The 20,711-nt window shown below is 44.4% G+C and overlaps 1 protein-coding gene across 1 annotated transcript in view; it reads right to left on the bottom strand.

Moving 5' to 3' along the window:
* LOC147663475 (palmitoyltransferase ZDHHC6-like) overlaps positions 1–20,711 on the bottom strand; it is a 142,195-nt gene that overhangs the window by 93,787 nt on the left and 27,697 nt on the right. The window contains exons 2-3 of the mRNA XM_086950421.1: positions 18,574–19,067; positions 15,911–16,002 (exon numbers count right to left, since the gene is read on the bottom strand). Of these exons, the coding sequence (XP_086806547.1) occupies positions 15,911–16,002; positions 18,574–18,840 (359 nt within the window). The 5' untranslated portion in view covers positions 18,841–19,067. The remainder of the gene's footprint in view (positions 1–15,910; positions 16,003–18,573; positions 19,068–20,711) is intronic.

Here is a 20,711-nt window from a genome sequence, read left to right as displayed (position 1 = left end):
ATCCCCTCACTCTGTCGGATAGAGATCGCGGCAGCAGCTACGGCTCGAAGGCAAGCAGGCAGGGCTCTGGCTACGGGGTCAAGAGTGGCTGAGAAGTAAGCGCATGGTCGTTGCTTTGGGCCAATGGACTGGGTCAGGACAGATAAAGCGCACCCCTCCCTCTCATGGGTGTAAAGGGAGAAGGGCTTTGTGTAATCGGGGGTACCCAACACAGGGGCTGAGCAGAGGGCATCTCGTAGTTGCACGAAAGAAGCCTGACACTCAGGGGTCCAAGGGAGTGGGAGAGGGACGTCCTTTGCTAACAATGAAAGCAGTGGTTTTACTACGAGGCTAAAGTTGGGCAGCCACTGTCGGCAGAAGGAGGTGAGGCCTAGTAGGGAGCGGACCTGTTTCTGGGTCTTAGGGACGGGGGTGTCGAGAATGGTTTGGATCCGGTCAGGAGTCAGTTTCCTTCCGTCTTTGGACAAAAGGTGGCCTAGGTAAGTGACCTGGGGTTGGCAGAATTGCAACTTCTTCTTAGAGACCTTGTGGCCATTTCCTGCAAGGAAATGCAGGAGTTGAATGGTGGCGGTGACAGCTAGTGGAGTGGTGTCGGCTGCCAAGAGGATGTCATCGACATATTGTACTAATACCACTCCATCGGGTAGCTGGACTTGATCCAGTTGTCTCTTGAGGGCCTGGCTGTAGATGCTAGGGCTTTCTGTGTAGCCCTGGGGTGCTCGGCAGAACCTATATGAGCGGGCTTTTAGGGTGAAGCCGAAGAGATATCGGCTATCTGGGTGGATGGGGATAGAAAAGAATGCATTTTTGAGGTCAATGACAGTGAAGGTGGTGGCAGTAGAGGGAATCAAAGTCAGGATGGTGGTAATGTCTGAGACCACAGGGTACTGGGGTACCACCACTTTGTTGATCTCTCGAAGGTCAATGATGAAGCGGTATGCTTTCTCATCTCCTTCTCCCTGTTTCTTAATGATGGGCAAGATTGGGCTGTTGCAAATGTTGCTAACTACTTCCTCTACCACTCCTGCGTCTATCAGTGATTGGATGATTTCTACCAATGCCTTCTCGCCCTCGGGTGATATTCGATATTGTGGAAGTTTTGGGAGTGTTGCATCTGGTCGAACCGTGATGTGTACTGGGTCGATCATCATGCGCCCTACATCCGAATCCGTTTTGGCCCACAGATACGGAGGCAGAGTGTCGAGCAGGGAAGTGTCGGCGTCGGTGATGGAAAACATGTGTCTGGGGGGGCACTGTCTAAGCAGAACAGGATTGTCGTAAAGAAAAACTCGGACTCCATCTTGAGAACATCTAATCGTTGCTCGGAAGTGTTTCAATAGGTCGAGTCCCATAATTGCGTCAGGGCTATTGGAGGAGAGTAAAAACGTGGTGTCAGTGGTGTTGTTTTCTAAGTCAAAGAGGATTGGGGCGGACAAAGGGTTAGTGGAGGGCGTCCCATCGAAACCTGTCGATGTTATTAGTAAGCCAGACAAGGGTGCCCTTGGAATCAGTCGTTTAGATAATGCACTACGTGTTGCGCCAGTGTCTACCAGGAATGGTGACTTTGTACCCAAGACCTTAGCAGTGACATAAGGGCCTTGCTGGTCAACATGGAGCTCGACTGGATCCCTCCCTTGCCCTAGGCAGTCCTATGCAAAGTCATGAACGTCATCGTAGTCAGATTGCTGGCATTGGTTTTGTCGGGGTCGATCAAATGTGTTCGGTCTACTGGATCTATCATTAGTTGCGTTGTTTGGGGGCCCTCGCTGTGGTCCCCTATTTCTTGGTTCGTTTGCTGAATCTCTAGGATCCCTATTTCTGGTAAGTTCCAAAAGAACCGGGCACTGTGATTTCCAGTGGCCCGATCCTTTACAGAAGGCACACTGGTCTTCCCTAATGTCTGTACGTCCAATGTGGGGAGTTGAAGCACGGTCTTTGGGAGGTGCCGTTTTAGGGACGTTCATCTGATGGTTTCCCCGGTATTGGTCTCGTCCCAGAGTAACCCCTTGCAGTTGTGCTATCATCACCCTCTCCTTTAATTCTTTCTTCTTTCTCTCTGTAGTTCTGTCGTTTTCGTTTTTCTGATGTTCATAATATTGGGCCATCTGAAGGATAGCCGTAGGTTTGGAGGCTGCCCAACTACTTTCACTGGCCTGCAGTTTCTGCGAGACCTCAGGTGATAAGCCCTTAACGTAATTCTGGACAAACAGATGGTGTCCGGTTGCAGTGGTCAGGTCCTGGCCGCTGTAATCGGAGAACACCGTTTCAAACCGGGAGAAGTATTCCGATACATCTTCCTGGGGTTTCTGGCGACAAGCCGTTACTATCGACCAGTCCACTTTCTTTTCTGGGATCATGGTTTTTAATTTCTGCACAATTTTATCCGGGAGGTCCAAAATGGCTTTTAAAGGCTTTTGTCCGGGTTCTCGTTGTCTATCTATGCCATCAAGTTGTGACCAGTTATGTCCAAACAGCTCAGTGTGGTCGACTTTCCGGATTTGCTTCCACACATCAGCTGGCAGACATAACCCGAAAAACAAGTCGATGTCGGCTAGAGTCATAATCGTCGATCCTAGGGCCGTACCCAACTCAGTATAGAAGGCGGTGGGGTTTTTACGTAGGTCTGGCAGAGATTTCCGGAAGGTCAGAATCTCTTGCCGGTCCCATGGTTGGTAGACCCAATTGTACACTACCCTTCCCTTTGCGTCTTTGTTGTTTGCATCATCGTGAGTCCCTTCACCTCGTGGAGGAACCCAGTAAGGGGCAGCCTCTCGTATCGGCATCATAGTGTTAGGTCGTTCAGTTTGTGGGTTGATTGCTACGGAGGTAGTGGATTCGGTTTTTGGCTTTTGTTCAGTGAGGTGGCGGAAAACCTCAAGCGTACGCGTAAGGAGGTCCGTCACATCACTCTCACTCTCATCCCCGATATCAACCTTCCGGTACAGAGTCGTTAGGCTCTGTGGACCTTTTTCTTGATATCGGTCCTCGTATGCGTTTAAGACGTGGTAGCACAGTTGTACAGTAAAGTGTCGTCTGTGACTCCCGGTATAAGAATTAAACACATCCATGACGGATTCTTCATCCTCCTTCTTCTCTACCAGTATCTTCGCTATCTTATCGACCCCTGCTCGTTCATGTTTGCTTAGTCTATATGCTCTAACAGGACCAACCCTTCGGGCTTCTGGGTCGCCCGGCGTTGTCGTTTGCGTAACATCTAATACGAGGAGTTCAGCCGGCACGGAGGCCATGGGGGCTGAAGCCGCGGGGCTGCTCTCGCTGGTACCTGGGGATAGTGGGTGTTGGGCTAAGGGTTGGGAAGGGGCATATGGAGGGGGCATGTGGATGATCGGAGGACCTAGCAGCAGATCATCGTTGGTTCGCTGTTTCGAGTGCAAATCAGGGTAGAGCGTGGAGGGAGTTCTAACCAGGCACTGGCTTGATGTTTCTGTTTCTAGCTTCTGTTTGGTATCCTCTCTTTCTTTTATCTCTTTCTCTAATTTCTGGGCTGCTAGGTGGGCTGCTTTCCGCAGCTCTTTTCCCAACCTACTCTCAGTTCTCTTTTTGCGTTGTTCGGCTTCTTTTCGCCACATGCCCAAGCTGTCAAGCATAGTGGACGTCGTCTTGTTTTTACCAAGAGCTGTTTCTAGTGTGATTATTCTATCGTCTTCGAAGGATCCTATCAGCGGCCACTGACTTTCTCGATCCTTTTTCGTATATTTATGCCACAGTTGGCTATAGGCTATAGCGACTAATCCATGCTTTGTGAACATGTCCTTATTAGGGGTGCCTTCCAGCGGAGCCGGATGGTTCATCTCTAATAAGCGGTCCGGGTTAAACAGGCTACTGACCAGTGGGGAGAAGACAGGCATGACGGATCACAATGGGATAATAATCAGCACTACCTATCTTATCACTGCGCGCAAAGACTAGACAGAATATTTCTATTCCACGTTGTTTGCACGTAGTGAATACCTCATGAACCAATTCTGAGCAATCAATCAACGTTAGGTCAAAAATAAAAAATCAATATGGTCAATGGGGAGAATAAGTAGGCTCGCAAAGGTTCGCGTCACCTACCCTTTCACTATCTGTAAAGAGGGGACCTAATCTTCCCTGTTTTCAGACAGAGAATCTCCAGAAAACAATCTATAACAGTTAATCAATGGGGCAAAGGGGCAATTGTTCAGTGGGGGAGAAAAATAGGTCCGACGGGTGCGTACCTATCCTTCGCTGTTTATAAAGGGAGAGCCTGTTGTTTCTCCGTTTGTAGACAGTGAATCTCCAATAAATTAACAAAGAGTAATACTAGTATTTTCGCAACAATTATCAATTTCTTTCAATTATCTATCACTTTCGCAATTCGTCGTGTTTACACGACCTTACCCGGACCGCATGGACAGTTTCTCGTCTTCCGAATCCAGCGCCCGATCGTCCTCTTCTCTTCGTACTTCTCGTGGCACTCCTGATGGTTCCCAGTCAGGACCGCAGATCACTCGAGAGAGGTCTGTTCGGAACCAGTGAAGTTCGGATGATCGGCTGTCAGACGAGGGTCTATCGGACAGGGTACCTTCCGATCGTTGCAGTCGTTCACTCTGTCGTCAGGACCTCTCCCACTGGATCCACGAGTCGCTGATGGGCCCCACGTTTGGGACGCCAATTGTTAAAAAGGGTTCCAAAGACAACCGGTAACCAAAGACCCTTTTATGTTGCCCGGCGGTATCGCCTCTATGACCCACCAATATTAATCAATGAAGAAGCAGGCGCTGGAGACTGGAAGGCGGGAAACGAGGATTTTATTCTCTCCGGAGGAGAACACATCAATTCAGACAGCAAGTATCGTCACGAGGTGCTCTAACCACATCTCTGAGGCCGGGCCTCTTATACACAGGTTTACGAACTTTATTGTATGTAACACATTCTTGCAATGCTTTGAAGTATGAAAGGACATCCTCGGAATCTCCCCTTCAGGCCCGTTCCCACACACATTTACAGTTGGATTCCCCACCCCGGTCACAACAGGTGATAGTTGTCACACAGCAGGGCATTCCGCCGATTCACGGAATGCGTGGGGTTGATCGGATCTCATGGGGTGGGGGCTTTGATCGGTTCGGGGGTCTTTTGATGGGGAGGGGAAGCTTCCTACTGTACGGGGTAATAAACAGTATCCGCAGGGTCAGGTGGCAGCCTGGGAACGAGGAAGACAAACGGGGACACAGGAAAAGGGGGTTTGCATCAAAAGGGTTTGAGGCCATGAAAGGAATGAGGGGAGGTGTCGCGCTGGGAACAGGATGGGATTCCGTGGTGAAGCCGTGCTGGAGAGGGGTTTATGACCCAAGGCATGAGAGAGCGGGGGTTGTCAGCGTGCGGGGGAATGTTTGCGAGGTTGAGAGAGAGAGAGAGACGCGCTGGCTATTAGTGAGGGGCAGGGAGGCCATGGTGCTCAAAATGGCTGCCGCTTACGCGCATGAATGGGCCTGGAAAGGGGGCAAGATGGCGCCGATAATGTTGACGTTTTGCAGTCTAATCTTTAACAGTCCCTTCGATTCTCCTCTTCTAATCTCATCAGTATACCCAGGATCAGGAAAGCCAGCTGTGGTGGCAGAGCCTTCAGCATAGCGGCAGCTCATCTGTGGAATAGACTACCTATTGACATCAGGAAAACAGATGAACTGATGGCCTTCCGAAAAAAGGTGAAAACATGGCTTTTCCCTAAAATCTAACTATCCAGAATCAAAAGATATCCCTTCTGCCCCTGATGCACAGCGTTTTCAGCTATATGTACACAGCGCCAGGATGCCCGTAGGGTTGCAGAGCACTTTACAAATGCTGTAAATAAATAAAATAAATACATTGAAACCAAACATCATCATGTCTATTACGAGTTAAGACAAGCTTACACTAGAACTGTTATTCTTATATGTTTGAACACTAAATGGCGCACAATGTGCAAAGTTCCTGTAGAGCCCACTTAAACCTCCTCATGTGGAACGTGAGAGGCTTTACACAGCCCAAGAAAATTAGGCAGATATTTGCCTGCTTGAATAGGTGGGAAATTGATATAGCTTTCTTACAGGAGACACACATAGCGCCTAACACACATCAGACTATTGGGGCAAGATGGGCGGAATCAACCTATACAGCCAATTACTCATCATACTCAAGAGGGGTAATAACATTGATTTGGAAGGGCACGAATTTCATAACAAGAGAGGTGATATCGGATCCAAATGGTAGGTACGTTATAGTCTCAGGGACATTACAAGGGCAGAAAATGGCTTTGGTGAACATATATGGGCCAAATGTGAATGCACCGGAATTTTTTCAGGGACTGTGGGGTCACATGCATGCACTGCAGGATACACAGATCATATGGGGAGGGGATTTGAATATAGCCCTGGTGGACCACGTAGACCGATCTACAAATTCGGCAGAACCGCACAAGAAAGCTAGGGCGAAGGTTTTAGATATAATGGAAGATATATCGTTGACGGACCTCAGGAGACACACATACCCAGACATACCAGGGGCGACGCACGTGAATGTGATCCACAACAGCTGGTCCCGTATTGATTACTGGCTAGGTACTGATAACATTGTGTTGTGGTCGGAGGAATTGCGTACTCTTCCTAAAACGTCAGATCATAATCCGATTCTACTGAAGTTTCAAATACCACACTATTTGCCGCCCCCATTCCAATGGAGGTTCAACGCTCCAGCACTAACAGACACAGTGTATGCTGACACTATTCATAAGGCGATAAAAGTATATTTTCAGTTAAATGAAGCAGCAGTGGAGGATCCGGGGCTATTATGGGAGGCGTTTAAGGCCACAATAAGAGGAGTCTGCATGGGTACCACAGTGGGCATCTTGCGTAAGGCAGCAAATTAGGAGATGTGAGGAGCGTATGAAAGAACTGGAGGCAACTTATGAAAGTTCACATGACCCAACACTGTTAGGAGACTTGCGACAATTAAACACAGAACATCAAACCTACATCGAGGATGAGCTAAAATATATTAATAAAAGACAAGTAGCCAGGAACTTTGGGGAAGGGGATAGGTCAGGGAGAATATTGGCGACTAAAATATGTGAGGGTAAAGGACATAAAGCAATCTTACAAGTAAAATCGGAGGATGGCACGCTGAAGACGCAGGCGCAGGATATATTACAATGCTTTGTGGACAATTATAGTGCATTATATACATCGTAGTCCACAGCTTCGTCTACAGAAGTTCTGACATATCTCGAAGACGTAACCATTGCGTGGCCATCAGATGGTCAGAGGGAATACTTGGCTTTGCAATAACGGTTGAGGAAGTGACAGAAGTAATACAGTCCTTACCGAATGGGAAAGCTCCCGGCCCAGACGGATTCACTTTCGAATTCTATAAAAAAGTATGTTGACATACTGGCTCCCCATCTGGTAGCCATGTATGGTGCCGCATTTGATCAAGCAGAACTACCACCAACGCTTAGAGAAGCGGTAATAATAGCCCTTTTGAAACCGACTAAGGACCCAGAGATATGCGAATCCTATAGGCCCTTATCGCTGATCAATGTTGACTCAAAGATTTTAGCAAAAATACTAGCAATGCGGTTACAGCCTCTAATGACGAATCTGGTGCTCCCTGATCAGGCAGGGTTTATACCGACAAGAGCCACATCTCATAATACTAGGACACTGTTTGCCCTCTCCCACTATCTTACATCATCTACGAAGGCAGTGGCAGTCATGCTAGATGCCGGCAAGCCATTAGATTCCATAGAATGGCCCTACATACTATCTGTACTGCAGAGAATGGGCTTCCCCCAGAGATTTATTCAGTGGGTGTCCTTATTGTACGCGAAGCCGAGGGCAAGAGTGAGAATAAATGGGTATATATCGGATGCATTTGTCATTGAAAGAGAAACTCGGCAGGGGTGCCCCCTTTCGCCATTGTTATTTGCGCTAGCCTTGGAACCGCTAGCTTGCCTTGTCAGACAGAAACACAAACCCTTGGCCTTACAATTCCCATCCAGACCCCTACACATATCCCTATATGCAGACGACATGCTTTTGTATGTACGTGATCCTGAGAAGTATCTGGACCCTCTATTAAGGGAATACATAAAATTTGGTAGGCACTCTGGTTTGGCCATAAATTGGTCTAAATCATCAATCATCCCCCTGACAAACACGACCACGCCACATGAAACTGAATTCCCGTTAGACTGGCAGACTGACCCTATAAGATACCTGGGGGTGTGGTACCATAGAAACCCGGAAGTGGTAATACGTTCAAATTATGGACGTACTATCTCAAAGCTTGAGGACAAAATGAACGTTGGTTGCACCTACCACTATCGTTAGCAGATCGCATTGCGATTGTAAAGATGAATATCCTGCCTAAATTCCTCTACCTTTTCAATAACATTCCCATCCCGCCCCTAGGGGCGGTTTTTAAACACATAAAATCACTAGTGTTACAGCCGATATGGGCGGGCGAACAGGCACGCATAGCCCTCAGAACGCTAACACTGCCCTATGACAGGGGAGGATTTGGGGTGCCGGACTTCTTATTGTATTATTTATTCCCCCAAGCACAGTATGCTGCCTACTGGTACCATACCCCAAGCACAGTATGCTGCCTACTGGTACCATATCTTACACACATAGCTGTGGAAGAGGGGGACATGGCACAGATACCACTGACGGCAATTCTGACCCATAGACGACCGCCTTTACCCGCAGAAGACATAAATACCATTGACACCACGGCAAAAGCATGGCAAAAACTAGGGCACCTGGCACATAAGGTCCCACTATATGCGCCGGCATTGCCATTACACCATCATCCGGAATTATCAGTTACTGGCGAAACGGTGGGTATGGATCTACTGCGCCAGGTAGGCATAGACAAAATCGGAGATCTCTTTCATGAAGGGGAGTTTAGAGGGGCGGAGGAGCAGACGTACATCCAAAACAAGACGCTACTGTTCCGCTTTACATATTACAGACTGCCTTCCCCTGCGAACCGGAGATCCTAAATACACTCCAGCTCATAGTAACAACCTCGGATACATCACACCTGGTATCAAGATTATACTCAACAGCACAGGCAGAAATTCCATATAACACTGTTAAAGCTAAATGGCTAGTAGACCCTCTAACGGAGAAAGAATGGCAACAAACATGTGCATTAGTACAAATACTCACTCCCAAAGGCAATTTGAGCATAATACATACAAATATATCCACCAGGCATATTACACACCAGTCAAACTACAAAGATATGGCTTACAAGAAGATGCAACATGCAAAAGGTGTGGGGGGATGGAGCTGATTTTGTACAACTAGCTTGGAGCTGTACGAAAATACAAGAATTTTGGAAGGAAATCACAGCCAAACTCACTATTATGGTAGGGGCGGAAATAGAATGCTCGGTGAGAACCTGCTTATTGGGTCTACTAACACAAGTACAAGCAGAAAAACGCAAATTTTGTGCCGTATCATTGCTGTTAGCTAAACGCCAAATTGAGCAATGTTGGAACAGTAAAAATGCGCCTACAAAGTCCCAAAGGTTACGAGATAGGACTAGATGCAGAAATAGGCTTTTGACATATGAGGAGGAGCTACCGACCCGATCCAGGCCGAAGGATTACTGGAGATTCTTCACGGATTATATAAGAACATTAGAAACAGATGAGGGATTGTAAATTTAAACACTGCATAAAAATACATGTTTACTACTACATTGATGTATGTTGCCCTTAAGGAACCGGCTGTAAAGAAGGGAAATGTACTATGTAAGAACGGACGATGTATGTGATGATGTAATGGTCTCAGTTAATGGTTGCCAATTGATGTTTCTTTTTTGTACTTTTTGAAGAAAATCAATAAACAGTTAAAAAAAAAAAGTACTTGGCTGCAAGAAATCCTTTTTCCTGCTTCAAAATATATTCATGTGACTTGTGTGTTCCCCAAACTACACCATCTACAAACACCTATCTTCTACTCAACTATTTACAAATGCATTCACCTATTAGGTTCTACTTATAGTCCTCTGCTGCTCCCCAAAGCAAGATGTGCACTTCATCAATAGCACAAATGTCCTAATCATGCACATGTTGTACCACTGTATTAATCATATGTGTGAATACATCAAATTCTCCACTTCTGACTAGATCATGTAGGTGAAATTGTGGGCTAAACTGAAGAACTGAGGGGCACCGAGCTGCGTTGCTAACCTCATAACTAGATTTGACTAGTGAGCTCAGCTAAGAGTCCAAGGGCAAATGGGCTGATAGAACCAATGCTTAGGAACAATGGTATCTGAGGAATCCGACCGAGCTGCTTTCTCCATGTCCCTTTATTTACTATTTATATTAGCAAAATGGAACATACAATAGCGTTGCCACTCTAGTAATATTCCAGACAGGTATCAATAAGAGTAATGAAGAAGCATTAGATAACCTAGAAATCAATAGGAAGAAACTGATGTTGAGGCCTTTGGCAGCTGTATCATTGCATAGAAAGATTAAAGTTCCTAGTCTCGTTATCTGTGGTTCTTTAAAAAAACAACTGATGTGTGGCAGTAAAGAAACAGTTCACTCATACGGCTATGTGTGGATTAAAGAAGATTAAATCGTTATTTTTAAGAGCACTTTGAAAAGCCTAATACACCAGATTGTCACCGGGGAGGCTGCCACTTGGTTCCCAATCTTGGATTCTGAGTCTGACAAGATTAAGAGCCCTGTCTGGAAGTCAATGTCGATCAGTATACCCTTTATAAATTGTCTGCATACACAAAATGATTTATGTAACAGAAACATCCTAGACTAAAGCTCTATTAAGCCTGCAAATTTTATTCGTCATTATTTAATAAGGACTTGTCACCAGTTAACAAGATTAATACCACAAAAGGACCTATATCTGAATGGAGGATTGAAAGTATAATCACTGCTGGACAAATAATTTAGATCTTACCCTACCAAATGTAATGACTTGAAGTATCAGCCTTATTTAAATATCTAACTGAATACTTTTTACTTGTTGGTTATGAACAGGGCATTATGTTTGTTGACGCTTGATGGAGCCGGGCAAGATTTAGCCAGACTTGTGAGAATATGTAGATTTTGCAGTCAGGATTATGAGAATTTTGCATTTAAACACACATATGTCACTTTAATTCTCTCAGGATGACCGACTGGGACACAACTAAAAAAAGAGGCATTTATGAATATGTTAACTCATCTAAACGTCAATATATAAATATTTTGATTTCAAAAGAATAAGAACACGCTTTAAATTATTAACATTAATGGATGTTATGTACTGTGATTCCTCGTACTAATTTTACCTGAATGATTGTAATGTTTTATTGAAGTAATGGCATTAATGTTCCTAAACACTTTGTAAATTTCACTTTTCATGTTGTGTGTGTGTGTAATGAGAATCGTAGCAAATACATTTCACAGACATGTAACTGAGTAAGCAACAAAAAAAAAGAAATACAAAAAAAAGACAAAATCTACTTTTTCTTGCCTCGTTAACGGATTCTAGCCTTCTCACTTATACTGCAAATACATATCCAGGCCCAATTGAGAAATCAGTAGGGAAAAAAAACAAAGGGGCAAATGTGAGCATCAAACATTTCTGACAGCTCGCGATCATCATAGCGCAGCTAAACAGAGACAAGGCCTAGAACGCCTAGAATTTCAGGCTGACAAGTCACTCGTCCTCTCGCAGGCCAAGCCAGTGCTGTAATAAACTATCTCTACAGGGGATCCTTTCTCCGGGGATATTTTTTCTTTTTTAAATGTTTTTCGTACTTTATTTTAATGAGTCATCTGGAAAGAACGGAACTACATTACATTTGATTACGAGTATATAAATTTTACTTTAACTCGTCCAGAAATCTTACAAGTTCAAAAAGTTTTCCGTGCACTAGACTCTATACGCATCCTAATGAAATGGGTTTGTCCAGGTAAGGTCAGGGGCGGCCTTAGGCATGTGCAAGCTGTGCACCTGCACAGGGCCACCAAACCCCAGGGGCCACCACGCCAATAAATATCCTTAATATAATAATCCTCTGAGGATGGATACATATTTGCGTGGTGACCCTTGGCAGGGATTTGGGGGGCTCCTGCTCTGTTCCACTTCCAAAAACCCTTATTCTCTGGCCTCCGCGCTCCGCCCCGCCTGGACCCCCTCTTCCGGGGCTTCCTACCTACGCTCCCTGCCCAAGGCAGCCATGAGCCTAAAGCCGCCCCTGGTAAGGTGTTTACTGTGCCGCAGGACTCAAACTAGTCTTTGCCCACAAGTCCGGAGTAGGCTTGAACTGGTTTGGGATTGCTTGTGTTTTAGTCTGAAGGGGAACTGGCCTGGCAGATTTGGCTGGACTGTTCCTACTCTAGCATGACCACAGCTGTTTTGCATATGCCAGGTCGTTGTCTAGAGTTGCACAGTGAGAGAAAACAATGGGTTGGAATACAGAACTGAGTGATAATCACAAATGGCTGAGATTAAGTTAAACATTTTATCCGTCATATTTAATTTGTTGCTGATGACAGCAGCCAAGAGCGGTCGATTTTTAGTTGTTATGGGTCAATTAGTTTTGTTCCAAGTTATGATATATTGGGCCCCATGTGCAAGAGAAAACAGAAATGCTTTCATAATTTTTTTGCCGGCATCTATTATCGCCTTCCTTCCATCCTTTTGTAAAGCGCTCAGATATCCTTCAGGATCTTGTTCGAGCTATAATTTTTTTTATAAATAAATAAATATATAGGAATTTGCTTTTAAGAAACATTGATTTCTTAAATGTAATACAACATGCATAGAGGTAAGAATGTTCTCTGAGTGGGAGACGACTTATTAAAAAAACTCTTCAATTTTCAACTAAAATGAAATCATATAGAGCAGAGCCTGGCAGCCATGAAGATACAGCGGTGGAAGCCGGGAGATGTTGAAGAAACTCCAGGTGGTCCAGAATTCCGCAGCTCGTCTCCTATGCCCTATCCCTAGGAGATCATCCATCTCTCCCATCCTTCGGGATTTACATTGGCTCCGCATTGAGAGCCACATCAAATTCAAGACCTTGTGCCTGATCTTTAAAATCAAACAAGGGTCGGCGCCTCCTTATCTTCAGGAACTTGTTCATTCTTACGTCCATTCCCGGTCTCTACGGTCAGCCACTCAGGGCAACTTTGTAACACCTAGTTGCTGATTATCTAGAATGGGAGTTCGGTCTTCCGCATTCCTTGGTCCTAGATTATGGAATGCCCTTCCCTGTTTGATGAACCAGGAATCTTTCTACCTTAAGTTTCGGCGAGATCTTAAGACCTGGCTTTTTTCTCAGCGATTGGTTATCCATGAGCTCAGTTCGCAGTAGTTTGACTTGCTTGCGCTGGGAAACCCTGTTTAGGGTAGCTGTGCGCGTTATAAATTTAATTAATAATAAAAATAATAACCACTGCTTGGGTGCTCTGCCATGGCTCTAGCTTTCGTTTAGGGTATGGCTGCCCAGGGTTAGCACTGGGGTCACATTTGGGCAGCCGGTAGCAATGTCTCAGTCAGGAGTGATGGTTGGTGCGATCTTTAATGCCTCCAAGCACCTATGAGTTAATTGAGCATGTGCTTCTGAGACATTCCAAGATGGCAACCTTGTATGTGGGCGGTCAATGATCGCTGGTCCATCAAAGGTATAGTTCAGAAAGAACAGGGGTTAGGGGGTGTATTGTGATCCCCCTCTCCTCCCAACAAAGACCAGGCAGCCAGGAATGCCTAGAGTAGCTGGCACTGTGTGACACGAAGGTGAATGAGTGACCGAATAGGGAGCGGTGTGTGAAAGCCTCTAAGGGAATCAGGGGCTCTCCCATGCCAGATGAGGGACAAGGTCTTCCTCGCACTGGTAGGTGCTGTATCCAGAACTTGGCTAGGAGTAATGCCCTCTAATGAGAACATGCAATGTGACATCAGATCCAAGAAGGACTCTTTCTAGAGGAAGGGCCAGTCCAGTGGTCTCCTTCAGCCAGACCATTCTGGAGACTCAAGAGACTGGTCTTACTTACAGAGAGAGCCTGATCAAGGTTACACTGAAAGGCCTGCTAGGTATGACTCGGAGCACGATTGGCCTCGCCTGAGGAACAACAGAAGAGATCAAAGGTCATGTAGCAACTATGGAGTGAGAGGTGAGATTCCGGCCAACAGCAGAAAAGATAGTTGATAGCCAGAGGAATCCCCTTCAGAGGTACTATAAATTTGAGAAATATGCCATGTCCATTGCAAACTTAAGAGACAAAGGTAGAAATACAGGAGAATGAGCGAGGGCTACATGATTAGAGAACCCTGGCTTTCCAGACATATTGAAATCTAGGGACTAGAACAACACATTTTCCAGGAAGCCATATTGGCTGATATCACAAAGAATTACATAATGGACAAGAATATTGGCAGGCAGAGGTGATAGAATAGGGGTCACATGAAGTCCCGGCTAGGAACAACGTTGTAATGCAACAATCCTCATTCTGAGTCTATTTAAATAGGAAGAGCAATTAACCTGGAAGTAATAACACAGGAAGTAATAACCATCCATAAAGGATCAGAAAGATCAGTTATAAAACATAAAGAAGGGAGTAATCAACTACTAAACCCAGAAATTACCTTATTTTACTACGTTCTCAGCTCCCAATTTTCTCCACTATAACCTCTCCACCAAGGCAGAGACCCAACAATGGAGAAAGGCCCCAGGGCGTGTCAGAAAGAACCCACCTGGACTGCCCAACTAAGTAAGCTTGAAAAAAATATGCTACCGAACCAACAAGTACCCCGGTGCAAACGTATGCAAAGCAGACCTCCGTGCTGGTGACCCACCCAAGAACACACATGAATCAGCATTTCTGCCAGAGGAAACACCAGCATGTAGTGGAATTGCACATAGCCATCCAGTCCTAGGCCAGAAAAGACAGCATAGTGGCTGGGAAATACTTGAAAAATACTTCAGGAGGTTGCAGAATTAGAGTATTGGAAAAAAACCAGCCAAGAAACCCGGGAGCCTGCGCTATGCCAGTAAGTAAAGCAAAACCAAAGGGGATGATGAATGGAGTGTTGAACCATGCAAGCAATCACCCCCAGTCAACTGATCTAGGTTTAAGCCATTATCATTCTTTAGCTCACTCCGCCACCCCAGTTCAGACATGGCCATATGCAAATCAGTCTGACCCTGTGCCTCATGGGAACAGTCCAGCCCGAACTGCCAAGCCAAGTCTTCCCTGGACCGGAAACAAGCATCCTGGGACCGGTTTCTGGCTATTCATCTGTCATCAGCCAGGCTAGCTTGAATCCAGTGGCAAAGTGAGCAAGGGACCCACGTCTGGGCATACCCTGCCAACTTAAGGCGAACAAAGCAAAACCAAAGGGGATGATGGACGGAGTGTTGAACATTGCAAGCACTGACCCCCAATCAACTGATCTGAGTTTAATCCATCATCATTCATTAGCTCACTCCACCACCCCAGTTCAGACATGGCCATTTGGAGTCTGACCCTGTGCCTCATGGGAACAGTCAAGCCCGAAATGACAAGCCATATCTTCCCTGGACCGGAAACAAGCATCCTGGGACTGTTTTCTGGCTATTCAGCCGTCATCAGCCAGGGTAGAGTGAATCCAGTGGCAAAGTGAGCAAGGGACGCACGTCTGCCAGTAAACAAAGGTAGTCATTTTGACGCACATCTTAATCTAGTACCAATCTGTTAATAGCGTAGCGCGAAGAGAAATATGTGCATACAAAACATGCATCATTCCTTCAAGATCTGTATTTTCAGAAAACGCTTCTAATAAGGTTTAATCTCCCTTTCCTTGAACAGATACTATGGGAAAGCTGCAATGCAAATGACAGCCATGTACAGAAAATATATAGACGATCTTACCTGTTACACTTGCGACAATGATGTGAGCGTGGAGCTTTGTATGCCTGGCATATTTTGCAGTACTGAAGATACATGGTGTCCTCAGAATTTTCCTGGCAATAAAAACAATAAGAAGTCAAGTACATATCTCCTGAAACGTCTGGCGACCAGAAAGGCAATATTATGTTCTGGTCAATAATATGTCTCACCGTTTAACAAGATTAGTACAACTAAATGTGCTTCCATGTGTGCAGAGATTTAGAGAACACTTGAAAGTTGTAATATTTTATACTACTTTTAGAGTTAGAAGTCAAAGCAGTATTTAAATAGTACCAACCAATTTCCATTCTAATTTATCTAGCACACTTGCAAACTAATATTATAAAACCAAACATTATTTCTCACGTTATTCTTGCTAGCCTGCAATTGCTTAGGTAAGTCGAGGGCCCCCTATTTGTACCAGATAATGCAAGTTGGTACGTCTACTTCCTCAATTCACTGAAACACTTATTACTTTTTACAGCTCATTGAGCCTGTTAGTATAGCTTATAAAAACTATGACCACGTATGCATGCATACACCATCTGGTAGGGCATATATTGCTAGATCTGTAACTCTACAAATACACTTTTTTTGGTTACATGACGTGAAGGAAACAGTGAGAATCAAGAACATGTGTTAAAATCACTCTTCAAATGGGACGGCAATAATAGTAGAATCACTCTGCGCATGATTGTGCTGATAATCTTGAGATGCAAATATCAGAGTAGCATATCTGAAGGAAGCAAGACAGACTCCTGGGTATTCGTTACTAATTATGTGTTGCAAGTAGTGTTATTCTACATTTGGTGCTCGGATTACTGACCTGACTTTAAGGAAGTATTAATTCTATTTCTATATGCCTTTGCATCAGTAACATTCACTCAGAGCGACCCCTATTGCTCCTTGGTACACTTACGAGATTAGCTCCTCCTGTCCTGAAAGCAGCGTTCTTGGTGACCATCACATGAGAAAGAAAACATAGCGAATTGGTATATCTTGTGATGGCTGATCTCCCTCTGAAGATTTCACAGGACAGTGTTAGCTTGAGGCAAAGACCATCCTTTCAGCCTCAAGAGAAGTTGATGCTAGCAGGAGGAAAGGGTTCCACATAGACAGGATGTACGAAAACCAATCCAGCTTTTTTACAAGAGACAAGAAAGTTAAGGTCTTAACAGTTTTAAATTTGGTTCAGTAGGGAATGGTAAGAAACCAGAGGCTTCTGCATTTGTCAATGTATTAAGGCTGCAATAAAGAAATATATGCCTTGCTTCGGTTACCATTCAATGCAACTCCAGCAGGCTAATGCTGGAGGCATTCAAATGGGTTTCTCATTTGAAAACGAGCAAAGTAGCAAGCTGGACATGCACAAATCCCTTTATTCAGAATGATCAACTAGGTGTGTCTACTGGCAAGAAGTTACTTTTGGGGAATTCATTTTACTGCAGAAGAGCAACTACTTCTTTGATGGCTTAATAAGCTTCACGGCTATTGTCTTCAGTTTCCTTCTTTGACTTCTCAGGGAAAACTGGGCAATCTACTCATTAAGTAAAGACAGCAACACACAAGCTAGAATAATAATTAATTATCTCTTTATTTACCAATGATCTTCATTGCTCCAAATTTGAGCTTCTTAGTTACAGTTTTATTGGTTTCCTCTCCTCTCTTATGGTTTGTCACTGAGATGAGCTTAGATATGGCAAGATGAGGGCAATTAGATAATATCTTATGGGTAATCACAAATAAAATTAGGACTTACTCTCCCATGGACTAGATAGTCTCTTGTTGTATTTATACAGCAATAAATAATACAGCAGAGTTGTCTTTCTCATACAAGGTGCAGCTACTCATTAAGTATGATCTAGCACAAGGAAACTCAGTACTCAAGATTACTTGAAACTCCTTTAGAAAACTTAATTTAGAGCTCTTAGATATACAACACAAATAAGGTTTCAAAGAACTACACACAGTATACTCAAAATACACCCAATACAACAGTTTCATCCAGAACAATTGAGAGAAAAACACAGAAGGGGAAAGAAAGGAAGAGAGGGACAGAAAAAAGTGGCAAAGGCCGAGCAGGGATAAAAAAGAACTTGCAAGTAGCAAGCGTCTGGTGGTAGATTACAGAGGAATCCGGTGTAATCAAGACTGCGCAGCCTTGGTATTTTGCACCCCTGATACTTGCATCACCAGCTATGGGCTTCTCGGTAAAACTTTGGCCCACGGTACTGATTGTTTGACAACTTAAGCGACTAATTGAAAATAAAAGTAGTAAAAAGGCAGAAGTGAAAACGGAGATGTTAGACTAGAAGTCTATAGTGAGAACTAAAAAGAATGCAGGGAAAAACTAAATATAATGTATGGAAGTAGACAAGTAGTCAACTGCAAAAATAATATTGAACTATAATACTGTAGTGATTATTTTGGTTTTTCGGATGCCTGGTTACATGATGCAAATATGATTACATTTAATGAGGGCATGCATCATTTCTAGACCTCCGTCATAGGTTTTCATGCTCAAACTGGTACTTCTGCACTGCACTCACTAAGACGTTCCTCTCAATTCCTCTTTTCAGGCGTACCACACATTCCATTTCAAGGAAGTTGTGCCTCTGAATATAGAACTTCCTTTTCATTCTTACCGGTTTCCATCCTGGGGGAACATAGCCTGGTCCCACAAACATAGCGTTGAAGTAGTTATAGAGTATCATGACAGTCCAGTTAATGAGCATGATGAAGTTCAGACTACCTCCGGTTGTGTCTAAGGGCCAGTACCAGAGGACAGAGTCTATCACCGCCATGATTGAGCATATGGTTATCACACTCAGGGCTATGATAGGGCCCCAATGAAAAAGCCGCTTCAGCTCGTGGAGATTCTCAAACTTCACAAAGGAGCCAGGCCCACCCATATTTAGATGAGCAGGAGGCCCGGGAGGCTCCTACTTTTAAGACCGCAAATTCGGTTTTTCGAAATATACTTTCCATCGGTCATGAGTTTTCATGTTCTCAAAAATAGTCATTCTTCTGAAAGCAAGCTTATTGGATGGCAGGCAAAACATTACATATTGAGAGGTGGCGTAGCATTCCTTCACGAAGGCCGGTGTCCTGAAGGGAATGTCGTGAACCAAAAGCCAACCTACAGCAGGAGAAAGAAAATCACATTTAATAAGAAGCAATTTTATAAACGTTCCTGAAAAAAAGTATATTTGAGTTGTGGCAATCACTTCATGTTACTTGAGAAGACCGACATTCACACTGTCATTTGCTTTTATTAATTTTGAAACTGCAGCGAGTAAACTTGTACCACACTTCATGATTACATTTATTCAACCCCAGCACAGGAAGAGCCTCATCCCATACAGGCACCTTTCCTTACGACCAATACTTACTCTAGAAATTCTAACCAATGTATTCAGTTGAAATGGCTGCAGAGCAGACACAGGTGGTACTTCGATCGATAAAGGCCTATAGTAGTAAAAACAATATATAATGCAAACATGTTTGTTATCGTACATTATCCCATTTCAAAACACGTTTGCTGCTATAAGATTGTAAAGCTGCCCAGGTAATGGGTCTTCGGTGGGACAATGTTAGAGTCTATACCGAATTCAAGAAATACAGTACTTTTGAGAAACTGACGAGTAGACTTTTGTTGTTTTTAACGCTTGCCTAGGCAGTGCATGCGATGTCTCTTCGAAACATGCTGTATCTGCTCTGTGGAGTAAGTGCACGCCCATTGCTGCCTGTTGATTTTAATTGCTTCTTTGTAGTGGTTCTGGAAAATGCATGTTTTTTACTGGTCACTTGTTTGCATTAGCCCCTCCTTTTGTTGCTTGGTTTCCTCCCATGGGGCTTACCCTGTTACAGGTACGCTTACTCTGTTCTTAATATATGTGCTTGTCAGCGCAATTCTTTTTTTGCTCGGTTTGGCTCATTTTTAGGAATACAATGGCGCCAGCCGCTCCCACCTAAATGGAACGCAAGTTCAGCTTCCAGCCTCTACTGCGCTACCTCAGCCCCACAGCACTCTAGGCTTGTTGAATAGGATTATTGCTGTTTTAACCATCCCCTTTCTTCCCGGGAGTTTAATTATACATTGTTCGGATTTTCGCAGTATGTTGCTCCTGGTTTCCATGGAGCCATAAGGCAATGTAGCCCCTCCCACTCCCCCTTGGACCTGGTGCTCCTGTCCCGTTCCTCACCCCTACAACTACATTACTTGCTTGGTGCAAACATTTTGAGCTGGAGTTTGCAGGCGCTTACAATAAATATAAAACAAACATGTTTGCTCACTTAGATGTCCTCCTTTGAAGCCTGATACACCAGAATTCGGCGCATTAGGATGTGCCCATAAACCCCTCCCACAACATTACTTGTTTCACACGCCTGCTTCCCTGGGGCTGTGTGCAGAAGCGTGTCAATCACAGCACTGTTTGGGCTGCTTTCGGTACCTGGTAGCTACCAATAGCTTTTTTGTGTTTCTCACCATGTTTCAAAACTGTTTGTGAATTTCAAAATAGCTGGATATGTGTTTTATGACCCGTTGTAACTTTACCGGGTTTCACTATTCAATACGTTGTATTTTATTTGTATTGTGTGTCGGTCATTTGACGATCAGCTCGTATCATAGCTTTTGGGTAAAAAGCAAGCTTGTTTAAAAGGCTCATTTTTTAGGTTGAGCCTAGCAGCATGCATGCGCTGCTCTGCGAGGCTTCTTGTTACTACTCTGTATGGGTCTGACTCCTCCCACACATTGGATAGGCTTTTGTGTGTGTCTTTC

This window comes from Lissotriton vulgaris, unplaced genomic scaffold (assembly GCF_964263255.1).
Source record: "Lissotriton vulgaris unplaced genomic scaffold, aLisVul1.2 SCAFFOLD_675, whole genome shotgun sequence".
Taxonomy (NCBI): Eukaryota; Metazoa; Chordata; class Amphibia; order Caudata; family Salamandridae; genus Lissotriton; species Lissotriton vulgaris.
This window is presented reverse-complemented; position numbering and strand designations above follow the sequence as displayed.